This window comes from Hemitrygon akajei, chromosome 14, assembly GCF_048418815.1.
Source record: "Hemitrygon akajei chromosome 14, sHemAka1.3, whole genome shotgun sequence".
NCBI classification, from domain to species: Eukaryota; Metazoa; Chordata; class Chondrichthyes; order Myliobatiformes; family Dasyatidae; genus Hemitrygon; species Hemitrygon akajei.
This window is the reverse complement of record NC_133137.1, coordinates 57,284,090-57,305,537: the sequence shown is the minus strand read 5'-3', so window position 1 is coordinate 57,305,537 and position 21,448 is coordinate 57,284,090. Positions and strand designations below refer to the sequence as shown.

General features: G+C 39.6%; 1 protein-coding gene across 5 annotated transcripts in view; it reads left to right on the top strand.

Moving 5' to 3' along the window:
* pde3a (phosphodiesterase 3A, cGMP-inhibited) overlaps nt 1-21,448 on the top strand; it is a 521,929-nt gene that overhangs the window by 281,962 nt on the left and 218,519 nt on the right. For 3 of the 5 annotated variants that reach the window (XM_073066136.1, XM_073066133.1, XM_073066137.1), the window contains exon 3: nt 14,043-14,108. The exons of the other annotated variants lie outside the window; for them this stretch is intronic. In XM_073066136.1, the coding sequence (XP_072922237.1) occupies nt 14,043-14,108 (66 nt within the window). The remainder of the gene's footprint in view (nt 1-14,042; nt 14,109-21,448) is intronic. 5 annotated transcript variants of the gene reach the window in all.

Genomic DNA, 21,448 nt, shown 5'->3' with positions numbered 1-21,448 from the left:
AGTGGGAAAAAAAAGGAAAGGAGCAGCATGCAAAAGTTTAGGCACCCCAAGAGATTTGAGCTCTCAGATAACTTTTACCAAGGTCTCAGACCTTAATTAGCTTGTCAGGGCTATGGCTTGTTCAGAATCATCATTAGGAAAGGCCAGGTGATGCAAATTTAAAAGCTTTATAAATACCCTGACTCCTCAAACCTTCTCCCACCAATCAGCAGCTGCCTAGCACTCTGAAAATTAAAATAAATGATGCCCACAAAGCAGAAGAAGGCTATAAGAAGATAGCAAAGCATTTTCAGGTAGCCGCTTCCTCAGTTCATAATGTAATTAAGAAATTACAGTTAACAGGAACAGTGGAGATCAAGTTGTGGTCTGGAAGACCAAGAACACTTCCTGAGAGAACTGCTCGTAGGATTGCTAGAAAGGCAAATCAAGACCCCCGTTTGACTGCAAAAGACCTTCAGGAAGATTTAGCAGACTCTGGAGTGGTGGTGCACTGTTCTACTGTGACACCTACACAAATATGACCTTCATGGAAGAGTCATCAGAAGAAAACCTTTCCTGCATCTTCACCACAAAATTCAGCATCAGAAGTTTGCAAAAGAACATTGAAACAAGCCTAATGCATTTTGGAACAAGTCCTGTGGACTGATGAAGTTAAAATAGAACTTTTTGGCCGTAATGAGCAAATGTATGTTTGGAGAAAAAAGGGTGCAGAATTTCATGAAAAGAACACCTCTCCAACTGTTAAGCATGGGGGTGGATCAATGATACCTTGGGCTTGTGTTGCAGCCAGTGGCATGGGGAACATTTCACTGGTAAAGGGAAGAATGAATTCAATTAAATACCAGCAAATTCTGGAAGCAAACGTAACACTGGGGAAAAAAAAAGCTGAAGATGAAAAGAGGATGGCTTCTACAACAGGATAATAATGTTAAACACACCTCAAAATCGACAATGGACTACCTCAAGGGGTGCAAGCTGAAGATTTTGCCATGGCCCTCACAGTCCCCCGACCTAACCATCATCGAAAATGTGTGGATAGACTTCAAAAGAGTAGCACATGCAAGATGACCCAAGAATCTCACAGAACTAGAAGCCTTTTGCAATGAAGAATGGGTGAAAATCCCCCAAACAAGAATTGAAAGACTCTTAGCTGGCTGCAGAAAGTGCTTACAAGCTCTGATACTTGCCAAAGGGGGTGTTACTGACCATGCAGGGTGCCCAAACATGTGCGTGTGCGTGTGTGTGTGTGTGTCTGTGTGTGTGATTAAATTAAGCAAGAAGTGCAAGAAAAGAGCAAAGTTAGTGAAGTAGTGTTCATAGGCTGGTTCATGGTCCATTCAGAAGTAAGATGGTAGAGGGGAAGAAGCTGTTCCTAAAACTTCAAGTGTGGTTACCTCCACTCCAATGGTAGTACTAAGAAGAGAGCACATCCTGGGTGATGGGACTCCTTAATCATGAATGGTGCCTTTTTCAGTTTTTACCTTTTGAAAATGTCCTTGATACTGGGGAGGTTAATGCCCAAGGGCATATTTAAAATGTGGGTTGATAGGTTCTTGATTAGTAAAGTTGTCAAACGTTACAAGGAGAATGCAGGAGAGTTTACAGCCTCTGCAGCTTTTCCTCATCCTATGCAGTGGCCTCTACATAGCAGACAGTGATATAACCAATTAGAATGCGATCCTTAGTACATCAGTAGAAATTTGCCAGAGTCTATGGTGAGATACCAAATCTCCTCCAACTCCTAACAACATATAGCTGCTAGTGTGCCATCATAATTGCATTACTATGTTGGGTCCAGGATAGACCTTCAGCAATTTTGACACCCAAGATCTTGAAGCTGCTCACCCTTTCCACCGCTGAACCCTTGATGAGGCTGGTGTGTGTTCCCTCAATTTCCCTTTCTGAATTCCAAATCAATTCCTTGCAGCAATCATTACAGCAGTGTCTGCTGAATAAATGATAGTGAGTGTTGCATGATTATGCTCTTATAGATTGGCTTTGCATTCTAGTGACAAGGGTGAACTGCATGGTGATGTAAAATTTGCAGTTTATTGCTGATCATTTGGGTGTCAGAAGTTGAGAACAGGTGTTAACATTGGGTTAATATTGGTACACTTGGTCTTCTTCATCTTTGAGGGATAGGAATACAAACTGCCAATGGATAGCAAAAGAACTGAATTCCAGTAAGACCCTTTCCTATGTACCCAATACAATCACAAATAAATGTAAATATGACCTAATATGTTTGAAAACCATTAACGAGCATTAATAAATACATTAAAACTTTAAATAATTTAAAAATGGGATGCTTGTTGGTTTATATTTTGGTATTTTTAGCAACAAATTAAAATTTTGATATGCCAAACTTGGAGCAAGAAAGTCTGGGTGATACTTGCTAAGGTAGACTGCTACAAAGAACGGACATCTCCTCATCATTTAGTCCACCCTTTCTCAACCATTTTGCCCTGGAGGAACCCTGGAAATAATTTTCAGGTCTCAGGGAGCACCTACATAAAATATATCTAGAGCTCATGGTATCAGAATTATCCTAGGCCTCAGCCTAGAATCCTCCTCTTCCATCTCACACCTCCTCTTCAAAAATCACCACACTGGACCGTCTTTAGAATGAAAATTTCCTTCCAATTTTATACTATGCAGGTAGAGTTTGTTCACTGCCATAAATTGGTCAGCGGCATGTAAGAAGAAGTTGGGGGAGGTAATTCGAGAGCGAGAGAGTCTGACGTCACACCCAAGATGGGTGAGTCTATTCAATGCTCAGAAACCACACTCCATTCTCCTCATCAGCCTACCGCCCTCCCATCTGTGCAATATAGCACTCACCAATTATCAACCTACCGTCCTTCTTTCTGTGCAATACAGGGCTTACTGTCAGCCAACCGTCCTTCCCTCTGTGCAATACAGTGCTCACCAGTTATCAACAGTCTTCCCTATCTCACATTAAAAGCTGAGAATAAACATGGTCCTACTGCGCACTGCCATACTGGACTGAGATTGCTAACGGAGCTGCTCGGTCACTGCCCACTACTGCGAGCGCTAGCACCATGCATTGCGCAAAGTTCAACAAACTATGTTTATTTTCTTTATTCATGATCTCTCGTGGAACCCCTAGTGACCTCTGATAGAACCCCGAATGAGAAACCCTGGTCTAGTCCCTTTCCATTGCAGTTTGAGAGCAAAGCATTTTCTGTTCTCTTTCATCCAGTAGACAGGACTACAATAATCCCATGTTCAGAAAGTACTTTCACTGGTGGATACAATCTATCCATCACAGGCAAAGCCCTCCTCACCATTGAGAATATTTACATGGAATGCTATCACAAGAAAGCACCATTCATCATCAATGCCATGCTCTCGTCTCACTGATACCATTGGGCAGGAGACATCAGAGCCTTAGGTGCCATACTACCAGGTCCAGGAATGAATGTTGCCCTATAACCATCAGACTCAAGTTCAAGTTTATTACCATCTGACTGTACATATACAACAAAATGAAACAACATTCCTCCAGACCACAGTGCACCCACAAACACACACACAGTACATAAGCCAAAATATTACCATAAATACATTAATAAAATGTACTTCACAATGCATGCCTCTTCACAATAGATGCTGAAGATGTTCTATAGGTCAGTTGTGGAGAGCGCCCTCTTCTTTGTGGTGGCGTGTTGGGGAGGAAGCATTAAGAAGAGGGACGCCTCACATCTTAATAAGCTGGTAAGGAAGGCGGGCTCTGTCGTGGGCAAAGTGCTGGAGAGTTTAACATCGGTAGCTGAGCGAAGGGCGCTGAGTAGGCTACGGTCAATTATGGAAAACTCTGAACATCCTCTACATAGCACCATCCAGAGACAGAGAAGCAGTTTCAGCGACAGGTTACTATCGATGCAATGCTCCTCAGACAGGATGAAGAGGTCAATACTCCCCAATGCCATTAGGCTTTACAATTCAACCGCCAGGACTTAAGAACTTTTTAAAAGCTATTATTAATGCTTTTTGAGATAGTGATTTAGATGCATATCATATTTTTTACTGAGTTAAGTATTGTATGTAATTAGTTTTGCTACAACAAGTGTATGGGACATTGGGGGAAAAAAAGTTGAATTTCCCCATGGGGATGAATAAAGTATCTATCTATCTATCTATGCAGCAAGGTAAATAGCAAACGGTACACTGACCTAGTGATAAGACCTCAGTAGTGACAGCGTGTTCATTAGTCTCACAGCCTGAGGGAAGAAGGTGTCACACCTCTCTGTCCCTTTATTCAGGAAGTAGAGAGCCTGTGGTGTGTTGACCTGTCAGATGAACAATTAGTTTTTGTTGTACTGCAGATCATGGTCTTTCTTGGAGGTTTTGCTTTTGCTTGCTTAGTGGGTGGAGGGTGCTGATGCTTTTTTTTTGCTGAAGTAAGTGGGGGGGAGGGTCATTGATTTGCTGCTGCCTGTGCCGTGGGGGGGGGGGGGGGGGGGTTGCAGTGTTTGCAGTGTTCTTAAGTTTTTACTGCCACTCAATCTTTAAGGCACTCTTCTGTTTTTGTGGATGTCTGCAAAGAACAAGAATTTCAGTTTATATATTGTATACATTCTCTGATATTAACTGGATATTAACTCTGATATTAATTATTGATGCTTCTGCACCTCCTTCCTGATTATTATGGGTCAAAGAGATTGTAGGATGGGTGGTGGAGATCCTCCACAATACTTTGATACCTTTATCTGCAACACTCCAGATAAATGTCACAGATAGGGGGTAGACAGATGCCAGTGATCATCTCAGCAGTTTTAATTATCCTTGGTAGGGTCTTGTGGTCCTAAACCAGCATGAAAAACTTCACTCAACTCAACTCTGAATCAATTCCAAAACCTACAGGCTCACTTTTAAACACTATATAACTCATGTTCTAAGTATTATTTACTTTTTTATTTGCACAATTTGTCTTCTGTTGTTTATCACTCTTTGTTTATGTATAGTTTTTCATAATTTCTTTTTAAATTGAGGTCAAATATATATATGTAGTATCCAGGTGTGCTCTCACCAATACACAAAAATGTTATGGTAAGACATTCAATTTATGGTCCATTCTCTTTGTAATCAATGCCAACACACAATTAGTCTTCTGAATTACGCAGTGTACTTACATACTAACATTTTTTACTTTATGTAGAAGGATTCCAAAATCCCCAGATTGTCAGCATTTTGTAGATTCTAGCCATTAACTGATATTCTTTCTATCAAGTCAAGTCAAGTCACTTTTTATTGTCGTTTCGACCATAACTGCTGGTACAGTACATAGTAGAAACGGGACAGCGTTTTTCGGGACTATGGTGTTACATGACACAGTACAAAAACTAGACTGAACTACGTAAAAAAACAACACAGAGAAAAACTACACTAGGCTACAGACCTACCCAGGACTGCATAAAGTGCACAAAATAGGGCGGGCATTACAATAAATAATAAACAGGACAATAGGGCAAGGTGTCAGTCCAGGCTCTGGGTATTGAGGAGTCTGATAGCTTGGGGGAAGAAACTGTTACATAGTCTGATACCAATCGCACACAAGAGAAAACCTGCAGATGCTGGAAATTTAAGCAACACGCACATACAAAATGCTGGATACCGACACCATTGCAACCTTTGCATCCAGCACACCATTCACACCAGCCGCAACAGGACCCCATCGCCGGTCACATCTTCCCCTCTCACCTCTTCCCGCTTTCCACTGGAACCACCTCCCCTCCCCGGTTGATTACAATAAATAATATTTATTGTAATATTCGCAGGGCTGCCATTTCATTCCTACTAGTACCAATGTCATTAATGTTTGCTGATGTATTACTGCATTTTTAGCCTATGCTGTGTAACTTTTGTTAAGTCAGACTGGAAGGCATTGCTGTTTTGGATGGGATATAACACATGAGATGTAATCTGCATGATCTAGTTCCATATGAGATCTGAGGATATTCACCAGTAAATGAATGGCAACCTGAGCTAGCAATTTCCTACTTGAGCCTCTTCCAAACTCCTGTTTGGTATTCCTTTCATGTTGCCAATGAAATGCTGCTTGGGTGCAGACCAGTCGATGGTTAGGTATGTCAACCCGCGCTTTGTCAAATACTTCCAGGTTTATCAGAAAACTTGGCCAATATTGGACATAATTAGGCATTACCTCAAGTTGGAGAACAAACCTGCTGAGTGAGCCTCAGGGAATTAGTGCTTTTGTGATTGGAGTTTACGTCTAACACCTTAAAACACAGGAGCAGAATTAGACCATTCAGCACATCGACTCCATTCTGCCATTCCATCTTGGCTGATTTTCCTCTCAACCACATCCTCCAGTCTTCTCCCCATAACCTTTGAACCCTTACTAATCAAGAACCAATTAAACTTTGTTTTGTATATACTCAATGACATGGCTTCCATAGTCAAGCTGTGGTAATAAATTCCACAGATTTACTACCCTCTGGCTAAAGAAATTCCTCCTTATTCCTTTTCTAATGGGATGTCCCTGTGTTCTGAGGCTGTTTCCTCAGGTCCTAGGTCCTGCTATTAGAAATGTCCTCTCCATATCCATTCTGTCCAGGCCTTCCAATATTCAGTAGGTTCAATGAATTTCTAAACTCCTATAAGTACTGACCCAGAGCCATCAAATGCTCAAAGTAAATTTATTATCAAAGTTTATATTCTGTATGTCACCATGTTCTACCTTGAGATTAATTTTCTTGCAGGCATTACAGGATCATAAAGAAATACGATAGAATTAATAAAAACTATACATAAACAAAGACTGAGAAACAACCAATGTGCAAAAGGAGACAAACCTTTTCATTCTTAGGATCATTCTTATAAAACTCCTCTGGACCCCTCCAATACTAGCATATCCTTTCATAGATATGAGGCTTTATATAGCCTCAGCATTACGTCCTTGGTTTTATATTCTACTCCTTTCAAAATTAACAAGAATATTGCATTTGCCTACCTTACTCAACCTGCAAGTTAACCTTTAGAGAATCCCGCACAAGGACTCCCAAATCTGTTTACACCTCTGAATTCTGAATTCACAGACCATTTAGAAAATAGTCCATGCCTTTATTCCTTCTACCAAAGTATATGACCGTATGCTTTCTTACATAGTATTCCATCTGCCACTTATCTTGTTTAATAGCCTCATGTGTGGCACTTTGTCAAAAGCCTCTGAAAATCCAAGTGAACAGCAACCATTGACTTTTCTTTGTCTATCCTGCCTGTAAGTTCCTCTAAAGATTTCAACAGATTTGTGGTGTCTGAGTTATGGAGGCAGGATAGACAGGAGTAAGAGTAGGGCATAGTGCATTATTGTGGTGGATGGGAGACGGAATGGTTACATAAGGATAGAGGTAGAGTCTATGACTTAACTCATTAGGTACATCTAATGCTGAGCTATGAAAACATGTTCATCACACAAGTGACAAATGTCCCCCGCTTTACGAAAGTTTGCCTTACGCCGCTTGGCTTTTACGAAAGACCTACATTAGTACCTGTTTTCGCTAACCGAAAGAAATCCGAAGAAGATTTGCGCTTTTACAAAAAAAGGCGCCCGCTTTAAACTTGTGTTTACCCCGAGAACGACTACCATGACCGTGAAGCCTTGCACGGGCAGGTGTGTGCGCATGCGTGTACGTGCTGATTTATTTTCTACAAATCGGTTTTGGCTAAATCTTCCCAATTCTGGTAAGTGAAACTACACTGTACATACATTATTTCTACTTTATATAGACTGTGTATTTATCATATCATTCCTGCTTTTACTATATGTTAGTGTTATTTTAAGTTTTATGTGCTATTTGTTATGATTTGGTAGGTTATTTTTTTGGGTCAGGGAACGCTGAAAAAATTTTCCCATATAAATTAATGGTAATTGCTTCTTCGCTTTACGACATTTCGGCTTACAAAAGGTTTCATAGGAATGCTCTACTTTCGGATAGCGGAGGAAACCTGTACCACTAGAACAAGGGAGCCAAAACTTCTCCCCATAATGCTCCAAAAGGATTGTCATATAAGAATTGCTATGGTGTGTGCAAACACTTAACATGGCTGAATCCTGAAAATACCGAGTAAAATTTGTAAATAATTTGCACATAATACAAAACAACCTAGAAATTGTTCATCACATTTTACTCTGTCCAACATGCATTTACAGTCCAACTGCCCTATCCAACTATCATAAGATTATTGAATAGACCTCTTGTGTGATGAATGACTCTTGTTCTTGCAATTTACCTCATCATAGCCTTGCACCTTATTGTCTTCCTGCACAGCAAGCTGCCTGTGACTGTGAAACTTTATTCTGCATTATGTTAATGCATTTCCCCATACTACCTCGATGAACCGCTGTGATGAAATGATCAGAATGAAAAACAAAGATCTTCACTGTAATTTGATACACGTGGCAGCAAATTACTAACTACCAGCCACAAAACAGTGAAATCAACTGCAACCAGGTGACAGAATTTCCAGGAGCAAATATCTGAACCCTGGCAGCCTCATCCTAAAACTGAAGGAAGTAAAAGCAGCAAGTGATGTTGAAATTTATTTGAAGAAAGTTTCAGCTGTAGAGCTCGGATTTTCAGGCTGAATGCCTTCCTTTTCTTCCAGAAAGTCTTCAGATTCTCTAATAAACAATATTTGACAGGCCTCAATGGGGTCAAGAATGCAATATGTTGTACTGTATAAGTACATTAGACCAGACCTTCTGACTCAGAAGGTTGTAGTTTATGTCAGGATGGAGATCTGAGTGTTGAAGTTGGATGATGGATTCTGTGTGACACTCAGAGGAGATGCTGTACAATTTTTCAGACAAAGTATTAAACCAAGTAAAGTCCATCTTGTTGAGTCATACAAAAGATTCAAAGACATCATCTCGAAAGAGAACAGGAGAGTTATCCCTGATTTAAAAACACGATACTGGAAATAGTCATCAAATCAGAAAACATCTATGTAGAAAGAAACAGAGTAAATGCTTTATCTTGATTGTCTTCCTTCAGATGTGCACCCCTGCATGTTCCAACTTTGAATTCTGCTTCTTTGAGTTAAGATGATGAAAGGTCTTTGAACTAAGGTGGCTGCAGTTCTGAGGTTTTGAGTCCTTTTTTCCTTTTTCATTTACAACAAAAGGCAAGTTAAAAGGCACCTACTTTCTTCAAAGTTGGTGGTTTTGGTGGTGGTGTAGTCAGATCCTAGCACAGGTGAGTATCTATGTCTTCAATAGGTTACATTCTTTCCATAACATAATTCAACACCCAAATTACAAGCAACTTTATGTTATATTTTAATCATTATTCAGCTATACCAATAAATCATAGTCTGTTCCTAGCTAAAGATCTAATTCTTTCTTGTTAATCAGCATAACTTTATCTCACAACCATTCTACACTTTGGCAACTGTGTAAGGGAAAACATTTTGGAGCATAATTTTTGCACAAAACAAAACATTAGAATAAGTAACATTCCTGCTAAGGGTAGATTATGAGTAATAATGAGCACATTTCATGGTTTTGTACTGGTTGTGAACTCATTCTGCAAAATTAAGGCAAGACTCACATTTGACACAATCACAAACATAAAAACTGAGGATAAGAGTAAGCCATTCAGTCCCTTGAGTCTGTTGTACTAGTCAGTAGAACTATGGCTGATATTCTTATAGCTTCAGACTCACATTCCCTCCTCCTTCTAAGTCACCCTGGTTTGCTTTGCATGCTTAGAATCTATTGACCTTCACCTGAACAGCATTTCTTTTCCCAGGAAACGAGTTGCAAATACTCCAATTCTGTTAGAGAAACACCATTCCACACATTGGCAACTGTGTAAGGGAAAAACATTTTGGAGCATATTTTTCGCATGAAACAAAACATTAGACTGACTTAAATGGATGACTCTTTATCTTTAAAAACTGATTAGCAATTTCTAGATTCTTCCAGCAAAGGAAACATCTTCTCTGAATCCATTCTTTTGGGACTCTGTCAGACCTCTTGAGTGCTTCGTTCAATTATGTTTACTTCTGAGCAATAGCAGCTTCAGAAGAATTGCCCATGCTTAGTTTTAATATGATTAATATTTTGTGCAGATGAATTATTGTGCTGACCAAACTGTGAAATTTCTGTCCTTGGGGAATACTACTTTCAAAACAGAAAGATATTTTGGTCTGGAGTAGTATAAGTGAGATGCTAGGCAAAGCACACTTTCCTGAGAGAGAACTTATGTGAAAGACTCAGGGCAGAGGGGTGGATGGACATTAGTGATAGATGGATCCGCTCAGAACTTTTCACTGCATCATGAAGCCTGGAGCTCAGATTCTTGACCTCACAATCTACCTCACTATGATCTTGCACTTTATTGTTTATCTCTACTGCACTTTCTCTATAGCTTTTACATTTTATTTTGCAATGTTATTGTTTTACCTTGTTCTACCTCAATACACCGTGTAACAACTTGGCCTGAATAAACAGTACGCAAAACAAGCTTTTCACTGTATCTTGCTACATGTGACAATAATAAACCAATACAATACAATGCAATATCATCTTCACCATAGCCTTCCACATCGAGTAGGACATCAGATACAAGCAATTGCTACCTAAAAATCATTTTACTGACTTTTTTGAGGCACCAGGTTAAATATAAAAAGCTTTAGAGATCAAAAATCATTAAGGAAACCCAGAGGTAAAGCTTCTGCTTCTGAACTGTCATTGCACTACTTTATTGAATGGCACCTCCTTATAGACTTACAGAACCCAGTAAGATTGCAAAACTGTAGATTAACAATACCTTATAGAATTACAGAATCCTATAGAATCCAGTTAAAGTGGAGGCTGCCCATTTCACCCACAGATCAGAGAGAGCAAGGCAAAAGCAATGTGAATATAGCTAACAATATTAACTCTATGTTTGCAATTCGGCAATGATGGAATTATGAAGCTTAACAGTTTAATCCTTTCTGCACTGTTCAGTTTTATGTTTCGCTGTTTGGTGTGGCATTACAAATGTTAGCAGATCATTTAGCTAACACTGTGGAAGTTAAAAATGAATAATCCTCTGTGATTTTTTTCTCTCTCACTGCTTCAGTTACAGAGCAGTACATGTGTAAATATAAGCACCTGAATGGTTTCTGTATTTACTTCAGCATAACTAGACAATTACGGACAAGCAAGAAGTGGCCCTCCGTCACGCCTGTGAAAATTTGATTCTACAGGCCTGATGGAGGGGCAGCTCTTGCTTGTCTGTAATTGTTTATTTCTTGAATGGCGAAGACCTAACTTATATGAATAAGTCTAAGCATCTTTATTTCACAAGGACATTCCATCTATGAGTAAATAAACAGACTCGGTCAAGAGCCAAGTTAAATTTCACAAGAATGGGAGGGTCTGTTTCTCCCCCCTTGCATGGAATGTTTTATTTGGTGTCTAGGTTTAAGGTTCTGTCAAGTATAATTTGCAGTTGATTTAGTTTTAAAGATTGCTGGCAAGTAACCAATGTCAATGCATTACACCCAATACAATATGAAAGGGAAAGCTTGAGATGTATTACTGGATGTAACCGACTCCATCGTGCTAACCTTCCCTTCAGGTCTTGGCTCAGTATTGTGATATAAATTAATATTAAAACTATGAAATTGTAGAGAAGCAGGACTCTGCCTGACCAAACCCCATGGGATCACTGGAATCAAAACATGGGCTTTCCTGATCAACATTCCTAAACCAGAGGGGTGGAGGTTGATATTCCATGGAATGAAAATCGGTTAGGTTCTGTAAACAGCAGAAGTTTGTTCCACCATTTTACCACCCAAGTAGGGAAGATGAAACTCTGTGTTGAGGTAGCCAAACTAATGGCTGTGGGTCATATGTGACTCTATTCTATACAACCCCTCAGATATAGATATCCAAATTCTTTGTCCTTTTACTTACTGTTCCAGTGGAAAAGAAATTCTTAGTGTTAAAGAAATATAGAACAGTACAGCAAAATACAGTCCCTTCTGCCCCTGATGTTGTATTGTTTTTTTAAACTCATCCATGATCATTTTAACCCTTCCCTTCTACATAGCCCATATTCATCCATTTTTCTTTCACCCATATGCTTACCTAAGAGTCTCTTAAATGTCCCTAATATATCAACTCAACCACTACCTCCAGCAATGCATTCCAGACACTTTCAGTCTTCATGTTTAAAACCCTCTTATAACATCTCCCCTAAAACTTCCTCTACTCACCTTAAATGGATGTCCTCTGGTATTATTCTCAGATAATTGACACAACCACAAGGAAAACCAAATGCAAGTGACCATAGACCATCCGGCATGGGAACAGAATTAGGCCATTCAACCCATTGAGCCTGCTGCACCATCCCATCATGGTTGGTCTATTATCCCAGTTAACCTTATTCTCCTGCCACCTCCCTGTAACATTTGATACCCTTACTAATCAAGAACCTATCAACCTCCAATTTAAATATACCAAATGACATGGCCTCCACAACCACCTATAGGAATGAATTCCACAGATTCACCATCTCTGGCTAAAGAAATTCCTCCTCATATTAGCACTTCATTAAGAATATTCAAATTATGGGTATGTGGTCTTTATCTTCCTATATAAACTATGTGGCTCAAGAGGGCATCCTTACACAATCAGGCAACTTAACACCAGGGCAATGACTGCAATGGTTGTGTGCTCGGGTCTAAACTTCTATGCTTCAATGTCCAAAGGAAAAAGGGTTTGCATCTGCATGGTGTGTTCATCACAAAATCAGAATTCTGCATAGTGTGTTTAGCGTCAAGGAATGACTTTCTAGTTGGGTGGAAATTATCATGTTCTTTGGGATAGCAAAAAAAATAATTTTGTGATATGAGTATTATCCAGATAATCCCCTGGCAAAGATGGTAAAACAGTTCCAAGTTTGATTGCTACATACAGTACTGGGCAAAAGTCTTAGGCATATGTATATAGCTAGGGTGCCTAACATCTTTGCAAAGTACCGTAGTAATTTTATGTATTGCACTGCACTGCTGCAAAAAAAAAAACACATTTCATGACATGTGAGTGATGATAAACCTGATTTTGATCATTATTGTCATTATGTGACATGTTTTATGATGCGGGCAATCATGGTCTACAAAATTCTTGGCAAATCTTTCTTCAGAAATGGTTTGTCACTGCCCTCTTCTGGGCCATGTCTTTACAAGGTGGGTGACCCCAGTTATATTGATACTCTTCAGGGATTATCTGCCTGGCGTCAGTGGCCGCATAATCAGAACTTGTAATATACTCAGATGCTCACACGATCATCCACCAACTGCTTCTGTAAACTCACGTGCTCCCTGATCAGGGGGCTATGCATTTGCTACACGTTTCCCAAGGATGGCCTGTGGGCTGGTGGAGAGAAAGAGTGCTTTATACCTCCTTTGGTAGAGACGTATCTCCACCTTGTCTCTATTGGGGACTGAGAGTGGGAAGGGAGCAGGGCATTACGGTTGGGAAGAAGGGAGGGAGTGGGAAACACCAGAGAAACATTATGTAATTATAAATAACTCTATTTTTTGGGATCAAATAGCCTGGTGTTCCAGTGCTGAGTGTGTCTACACCTGCATCATCCTTTGTTCCCCACCCCATCAGTCCTTCTTTTCCACCTGTCCCACATCCCTCCCACAGTGCACCATGTTGACAGATACAGTGCTGTGCAATCATTTAGTGTCAAAGCACTGGCCCAGTGAAGAAGCTGGGGCCAGACAGAAACTGATACGCATGGAAATGCTTGGCAGTTCATAGACATATAATGTTAAGCAATGTTCCAGTAGATTCTTATTGGCATGCAGCAGAACCCAGGATGATAATCACTCTATAGAAAACCTTACATCAGCAAAGAGTGGCCTAAAAGCTACTATAAAAAAGCCTGGATAATTGATCTGACAACTTTGGTTTGTCTTCAATCACAGAAGCTTGGTTACTTACATTCATGTAATTAAATGCATTGGAATTATTCTTATTCATTTCTCAGGATCTGGACTTCACGGGCAAGGCCATCTTTCATTGCCCATCTCTTCATGCCTTTGAGAAGATGGTGGTGAGTTACTTTCATGAATCACTATTCCTTTTTACATCTTAGACATGTCCTCGGGATCAATAATGACTCCAGCTCTTTCGGTTCTGACGTGCCCATGGTGGACACCACATTGATGGAGAAAATAGGCAGCCCATTTAACGTAGAGATTCAAGGTGCTTAGTGCCTCCTCTGATGCTCCTTCTCCATTTTGTATCGACTAAAATGAACCTGTTAGGATGTTACATCTTTTCTAGTCAATTCTAAAAACATTCTTTGAAATGCCTTCGCTATCCTTCTGAAAATCGCTTGCTGTAACAGAGGTTGGACTAAAACTGGTTCCAGGAGTCTGATGTCAACAATATAGACAATGTGATCCATCTATTGGAACTGGTTTACCATATACTGCTTCCAAAATCTCTTTTATATTATGTAACGACCTATCCTCTTCAAAATACATCTTCCTGGAATCTAAGATTAACTTTGCTATATCTTCATTTACCTATTTTGCTCCACCTTGCTAATGTCTTCAATCTGTAAGTCTCTGCTTAAGTTTGTCAGAGTATCAGAAAGTGGGGCCGAGCTTCATTTTAAATGTGATTCTACTATAATGACTTAAAGTAAATGAGGATATATTGCACCTTCTGAATTCCTCTATCTCTCTGCTTTCTTTCTTTCTTTCTTTTCTCGCAACTTACCCCACCCCGCCCCACTGCCACCTACTACCCGATTAACTAGTGAGCTTTCAGATACCGACACGCAAATCTCTGGAACTGCTGCCCTAAATCGGTACCTCTCTCTTTAATATTTTAAAAATTAGTTTCTTTCTGAGATCTGCTTTGCGGCTACCTGTGAGCAAACAAACCTCAAGGAGTAAAATTTATACATTCTTTGATAATAAATACATTTTGAATCTTTGACTTTTCTATAATCCTTTAAGATACCTGTTGAATGAGTTTATATCACATGACTAAATGTGTTTCTCTTTGGGTTACGGTTGGCATTTACGTGATAATGCCACTTTGAAATGTGTTCAAAGGCTTTACAATGTTAACAATGCTATATGGATGCATTTATCAGTCTTTGAATGGAGTGGGGATAAAGTGCAGTGGGCAGCGATATGGTGAAACAAACAATTTTGAACATTCTCTGGACGGGAGTGTATAAAAGGGAGCTGATGACTGGAGAGCTTAAAATGTTTACAGGAAAATACTTTGGGTGTTAAGAAGTGCTTCCAAACTTCTATTAATGCATTACAGAAGGGAATATGAGCTGGGCATTCTGTTGCTGGAAGCCAGCATTGTACAGCTAGTCCTCAATTTTCCTGTTGATATTTTTGTGCAAAAGCATGCAGCTGTTCCCTTGGAGTAGAGATGAGAAGTTTGAAGTCTTTCAAATGAGCAGACAGCAGCAGCAGTAAGCTTCTCAAATCTCAAGAATAAGCAATGTATGAAAGAACTGCTGTTGACAGTATGAATATTGTTATCTTCTGAAGAGTATTCCAGTTTGTGACAGTTGTGCATCACCCACTCTTGAACTATCCACATTCGATGATAACACTGAGTTCTGCCTAAATGCTCTGTGTTCGATACTGGAGGAAGTGGTCTGTGTTTGTCCAAGTTTACATTGTAGCTGTCGGATATGGGAGACTTGTATCTCAGTTTTTGATATTGACCTTCTGTTCTTCCTACTTCTCCACAGTCATTGTCATTACTAAGTAATAAAATACTGTGGTTTGCAGTATATCAAAGGAAGTAAAAACTATTACCTCCTCCTAGTATATACCATGGACTATCCAATCACCTGGTTTCTTTCTAAACGTTCACATCCTCAGGATGATACATTAACTTGTACAAAGTAAATTATTATCAAAGTACATATATGTTACCATATACAACCCTGAGATTCATTTTCTTGTGGGCATACTCAATAAATCTACAGAAAAATAACGGTAACAGAATCAATGAAAGACTGCTTGCCTTGGGTGTTCAATCAGAGTGTAGAAGCCAGAAAACTCTAAATACAGAAAAGAAAGATTTTTAGATTAGATTTAGATTTAGATTATGAGGACACTCAGTCCTCATTTAGAAATGCATGCATGCATTAAGAAATGATACAATGTTCCTCCAGAGTGATATCACAAAATAAAAAAAAGGACAAACCAAGACTCACACTGACAAAACCACATAATTATAGCATATTGTTACAGCAGTGCAAAACAATAACGTAATTCGATAAACGCAGACCATGGACGTGGTTTAAAAAGTCTCAAGTCCTGATTGACTCCAATCGTCCCGATATCAGGCAGCAAACGGGAGAACTCTCCCTGCCATAAACTTCCACGCACTGACAATGCCTCGGAAGCACCTGATGACAGCAGACTCTGAGTCCGTCCGAAAACTTCGAGCCTCCGACCAGCCCCTCCGATACAGTGTCCCAAGCGCCATCCTCTGCTGAGCGCCTTCGACCTCGTCCCGGCCGCCGAAACAGCTGAGGTCTCGGAGGCCTTCTCCGGAGATTCCGGTCTGCACAGTAGCAGCAGCAGCGAAGTGGGCATTTCAGAAGTTTCTCCAGATGTTCCTCCACGTCTACCTCCATCAAATCAGGATTGTGCACGGATCCCTACTTAACACATAACGGATATCCATTCTCCAGAGATGCCGTGCGCATTGCGTCGCGCCGCCATCTTCTCTTCCTAATATAATATTGATAAATAAATAAACAATAAATATCAAGAACATGAGACGAAGAGTCCTTGAAAGTGAGTTAATTGGTTCTGGAAACGCTTCAGTGATGGGGCAAGTAAAGTTGAGTGAAGCTATCCCCTTTGGTTCAAGAGCCCGATAGTTGAGGGGTATTAACTGTTCCTGAACCTCGTGGTATGAGTCCTGAGGCTCTTGTACCTTCTTCCTGATGGCAGCAGTGAGAACAGAGCATGTTCTGGGTAGTGGGGGTCCACAGTGATTTACAGCTGCTTTCTTGCGAAAGCATTTCATGTAGACGTTCTCAATGGTGGGAAGGCCTTTACCCCTTGTAGTAGGAGAGTCTAGGACCAGAGGGCACATCCTTAGAATACTAATGATACAAGGATCTCCCTTTAGAATAGAAATTAGGAGGAATTTCTTGAGCCAAGTGTGGTGAATCTGTAGAATTCATTGTGGAAGCCAAGTGGTTGGGTATATTTAAAGTGGAGGTTCATAGATTCTTGATTAGTGAGGATGTCAAAAGTTATGGGGGGAAAGCAGGAGAATGGGATTGAGAAGGATAAAAAACCACAAATGATTAAACAGCAGAGCAGACTCGATGGGCCAAATATTCTAATTCTGCTCCAATGTTTTATAGACTTATGACCTTAAATCAACAACATTGATAAGGCTTCACACGGTAGGCTGATCAAGAAGGTTCAGTTGCTTGGCATTCAGGACGAAGTGGTAAATTGGATCTAACATTGGCATCACAGGAGAAGCCAGAAAGTGTTAGTAGATGACTTCCTCTTCAATTTCACTTTCCCCATCACTGAAATATTCCCAAACCTATGGCCTCACTTTCATGATGACTCTTCATCTCATGTTCTCCATAATTAAATTGTTCATTGCTATTATTATTTCATTTTGAATGTGCACAGTTTGTTGTCTTTTGAAGTATTTTGAAGTAAAGGTACTAGTTTAATGAAGGAAACATGACTGCCAATTTCTGCACATGAAGGTTTCACAAACAGAAATAAAGTGAAAATCATATAACTGGGTTTTTATAGAATAAAATATAACATTAGAGTTGAGTGATAAATGTTGACCAGGTAATTAGAGTGAATTTTCCTCCTCTTCTGTTTATAGCATCAACAATCAGATCTTCTATATGAACTTTATGAACTAAAGGAAGCAAACATCTCCTTTGCAGTTACACACAGCTGATAAATTATTGATGTGCAACTGACTACAAAATTAGACAGCTAGGCCTGATGACTTGTCCTGGCCCAAAACCTGACTGTCCATTTCCCTCCACAGATGCTGCCTCACCCACTAAATCCCCCACTTCCTTTGTGTGTTGCTTATAGAATCCTTTGGCTGAATTGCTCAGATATGTTCATTCAGTTCACATTAGTTGAAAGTGAGTGACTTTCAGAGCTCTTTAATTTTAGCAATTAGATATGAAATGTGTAAGCCCTTTGGTCAGTGAATCACACACTATTTTAAACTCAAATGTGATTTGAAAAAAAAGGTCACAAACTATCAGCTCCTACTTTTGGGAAGGTGAATGGGAAAAGAGAAATTGTTAATTGTCAAGAAATGTGGAGAAGGCTTGGTCCAAATGCAGAGTAGTGGAGAAAGTTAGCATTAAACTATATTTTACTAATACGCTACAAAGTAACAAGCCATGGGGGAGAGGTGGAGGCACAAAATAAGTGTCAACAGATACTTAACACAACAAAGTAATCAAAGGCTAGCAACAACTGTTTGAGGCTGGCTAGTTCATATGAGTGATCAGGAATTGTGGATGAGAGCTGGGTTTAAATAGGCTGCAGGTGATGAGTTGGAAACTAGTGGTAGGTGATTCCTGTTAGCTGGCTAGGGACTGGGAGGTGCCTACCTGACACATGGTAATCATGGAGTAGTTCTAGGAGGCAATACAGAGGATGGAATGGGTATGGAGGGCTTTGGCAATACAACTGAAAATTACGTTTAAAAAAACATATCAGTGCACTGAAGATGGATGAATCTTTTGTTTGGCTATGATATTTCTGTCTCTTATGTCAGAAAGTGCAAGATTCAGATGTTTCTTCAGACAATGGGATGAATGGACACCACAGCCTTGGATCTGACTCCAGGGTTTATATCAAAGTTCAAAGTAAACTTATTATTAAAGTAGACATGTGTCACCCTATACAAGCCTGAGACTCATTTTCTGGCCAGCTTTTCTGCAGTTTTCATACTGCTCACCTCAGGGGCATTTAGGCCAGTCTTTCCAGTAATGCCTAGATCTTGAAAAAATCAATTAATAAAGAAAAATAAACAGGGCTATTTAGTTCTGTGGTAGATTTGACAATCAAAAGATTAAGAAAATACCTCAAGTTAATATAATAAAGAATGGAAAACATTGTGTTATGTCATAAATGCTGCACTAATAACAAAGAATATGTAATGCAATTCTGAGTAAACAAACCAGACTTCTACAGTTAATATTACTTCTCTTTATATTACAGTTTCATGAACAAGAATGACAAGTGGATGTTTGCCTGTGTGCAAATGTAGGGTTCCCAGTCAATTCAAACCGGTATTAAAGAGAGAATGCATTCAGCCTTTAACTTTTCAAACTTGGCTTTACTGTAGACTGGAATTATATTAGGCAAGTTGTAAGGCTATCAGTAAAATAGCTTCCATTTGCCTTCTAGCTCTTGAAAGCTTTGATTTGATACAGCCATGCCAGTTAAAATCATCTTGTCCTCTCTCCCCCCATAGAATCACCTCAAGAATATCAATAGGTTCATCCCAGACCTACTATGCCAGCGCCCGTGTGATTACTTTGGACTTGCCTTGCACTGCATCAGTGATTCAATACCTGCAATGTATACCATGCAACACATTAAGTGTCAAGAAGAAGCTTCGTTGTATATTTCCTAAAAATATGCTGATTCATGCTGCTGGACCATGTCTTCACCCGCAACCTCTTATCATGGCAAAGTAGCCTGCTGGGCTTCTCTGCATCCACTTGTTCTACTGCTACTGACAGTGTTTGTGTGTCACCTTCTCCTGTAAAAAATAAAACTCCAACCGTAGCATTATCTTGGACTTCAATGGCTACTTATGACTCTATGAGCTTCACATGAACAAGGGATTTCATTGCACCCTAGCATACAGTATTTGACAATAACTAATCTGATCTGACTCTAACCAAGCAAAACTTCTCACCAAGTGTCCATCTCATTGATACAAATGACAAGGTCTTATCTGTGAAGTAGGGTACCTGCTTCTCATTGGTCTGTACAGCCAAGAGCTACCCATGCCTAGTGTTTTGCTTCAGAGCTTGTATCCCCTGTAGAGGTGCAGGTAGAATCATAGAGTCATACAACTTGAAGCAGATCCTTTGGCCCAAATGGCCCATGCTGACCAATATTCCCATCTAAACTCATCACATTTGCCTATCTGTGATCCATATCCCCTTAAACGTTTCCAATCCATGTACCTGTCTAAGTACTTTTAAAGTGATGTTAATGTACCTGCCCTAACCACTTCCTCTGGTGACTCATTTTACATACGGACCACTCTCTGGGTGAAAAAGTTGTCCCTCAGGTTTCTATTAAATCTCTCCCCTCTCACCTTAAATCCTGTTTCGTCAACCCTTGGGGAAAAGAATATATGCACTGATCCCTCAATATTTCATGTACTTGTGTAAGATCACTCCATAGTCTCCTCTGCTCCAGTGAAACAAGTCCCAGCTGTGATACGAATTTACACAGGTTGGTTTCAAGTTGATCACTCCAGTGAGAGTGTGAGAAACGTATATGAAGTAGAAGCTTCTTGTGGCACTCTGCCCCTCAAGCTATTCTGTCCCACATTCTATTCTGCACCTTGTGTCTGCTCTGCCATTCTGTAAGATCATGGCTGACCCCTACCTCTTCATGCAAAGTTGTTGATATACTCATCCACCATACCTTTGAATCTTGGACCAACTGACTGGGTTCTTTCAGCACTTACTTTTCAGCACATATGTTTTAGCCAGTTTAGATTTCTAGATTTATAAGTGCTGCTTTGATAATATGTCTTGTGGGCTTACAATATTATTTTAAAATTTTGAATAAATTAGATATAAAACTGTTCTACATCCACATAATATCCAACTATGTTTACAGAGTCTGTAAGTAGCAAGACTGCATTGCTTTCATTATTGCCTTTCAAATGACCAGAAGAATTTTGTTGCTTCAAATGAAATCTGTTTAAAAATCTTTTCTATATCTATATATTGTGTTCTGGAATAACCTCCAGATTATAAGCAACAATAGATTTGTTTAATAGTGCCCTCTGTAAGTATCACACATTGATCATCTCTCTGAAGTAAAAGAGATATGCTTTGCCACTATTTTTGATGTTATGTTATTAAGGGAAGACTTGAAGGAGAAAAAAGATGATATATTGGCAATTACCACACCCCTCAATTTTAAAATACAAAGTTGAAAATAAATTTATTATCAAAGTACATATATGCATATACCACCATGAAATCCATTTTCTTGCAGGCATTCACAGTAGAGCAAAGAAATATATCAGAATCAATGAAAAAACACACACAAACAATGATTGATAAACAATTAATGTCAAAAGAAGACAAACTGTGCAAATACAATGAATAAATAAATAAACAAACAAACA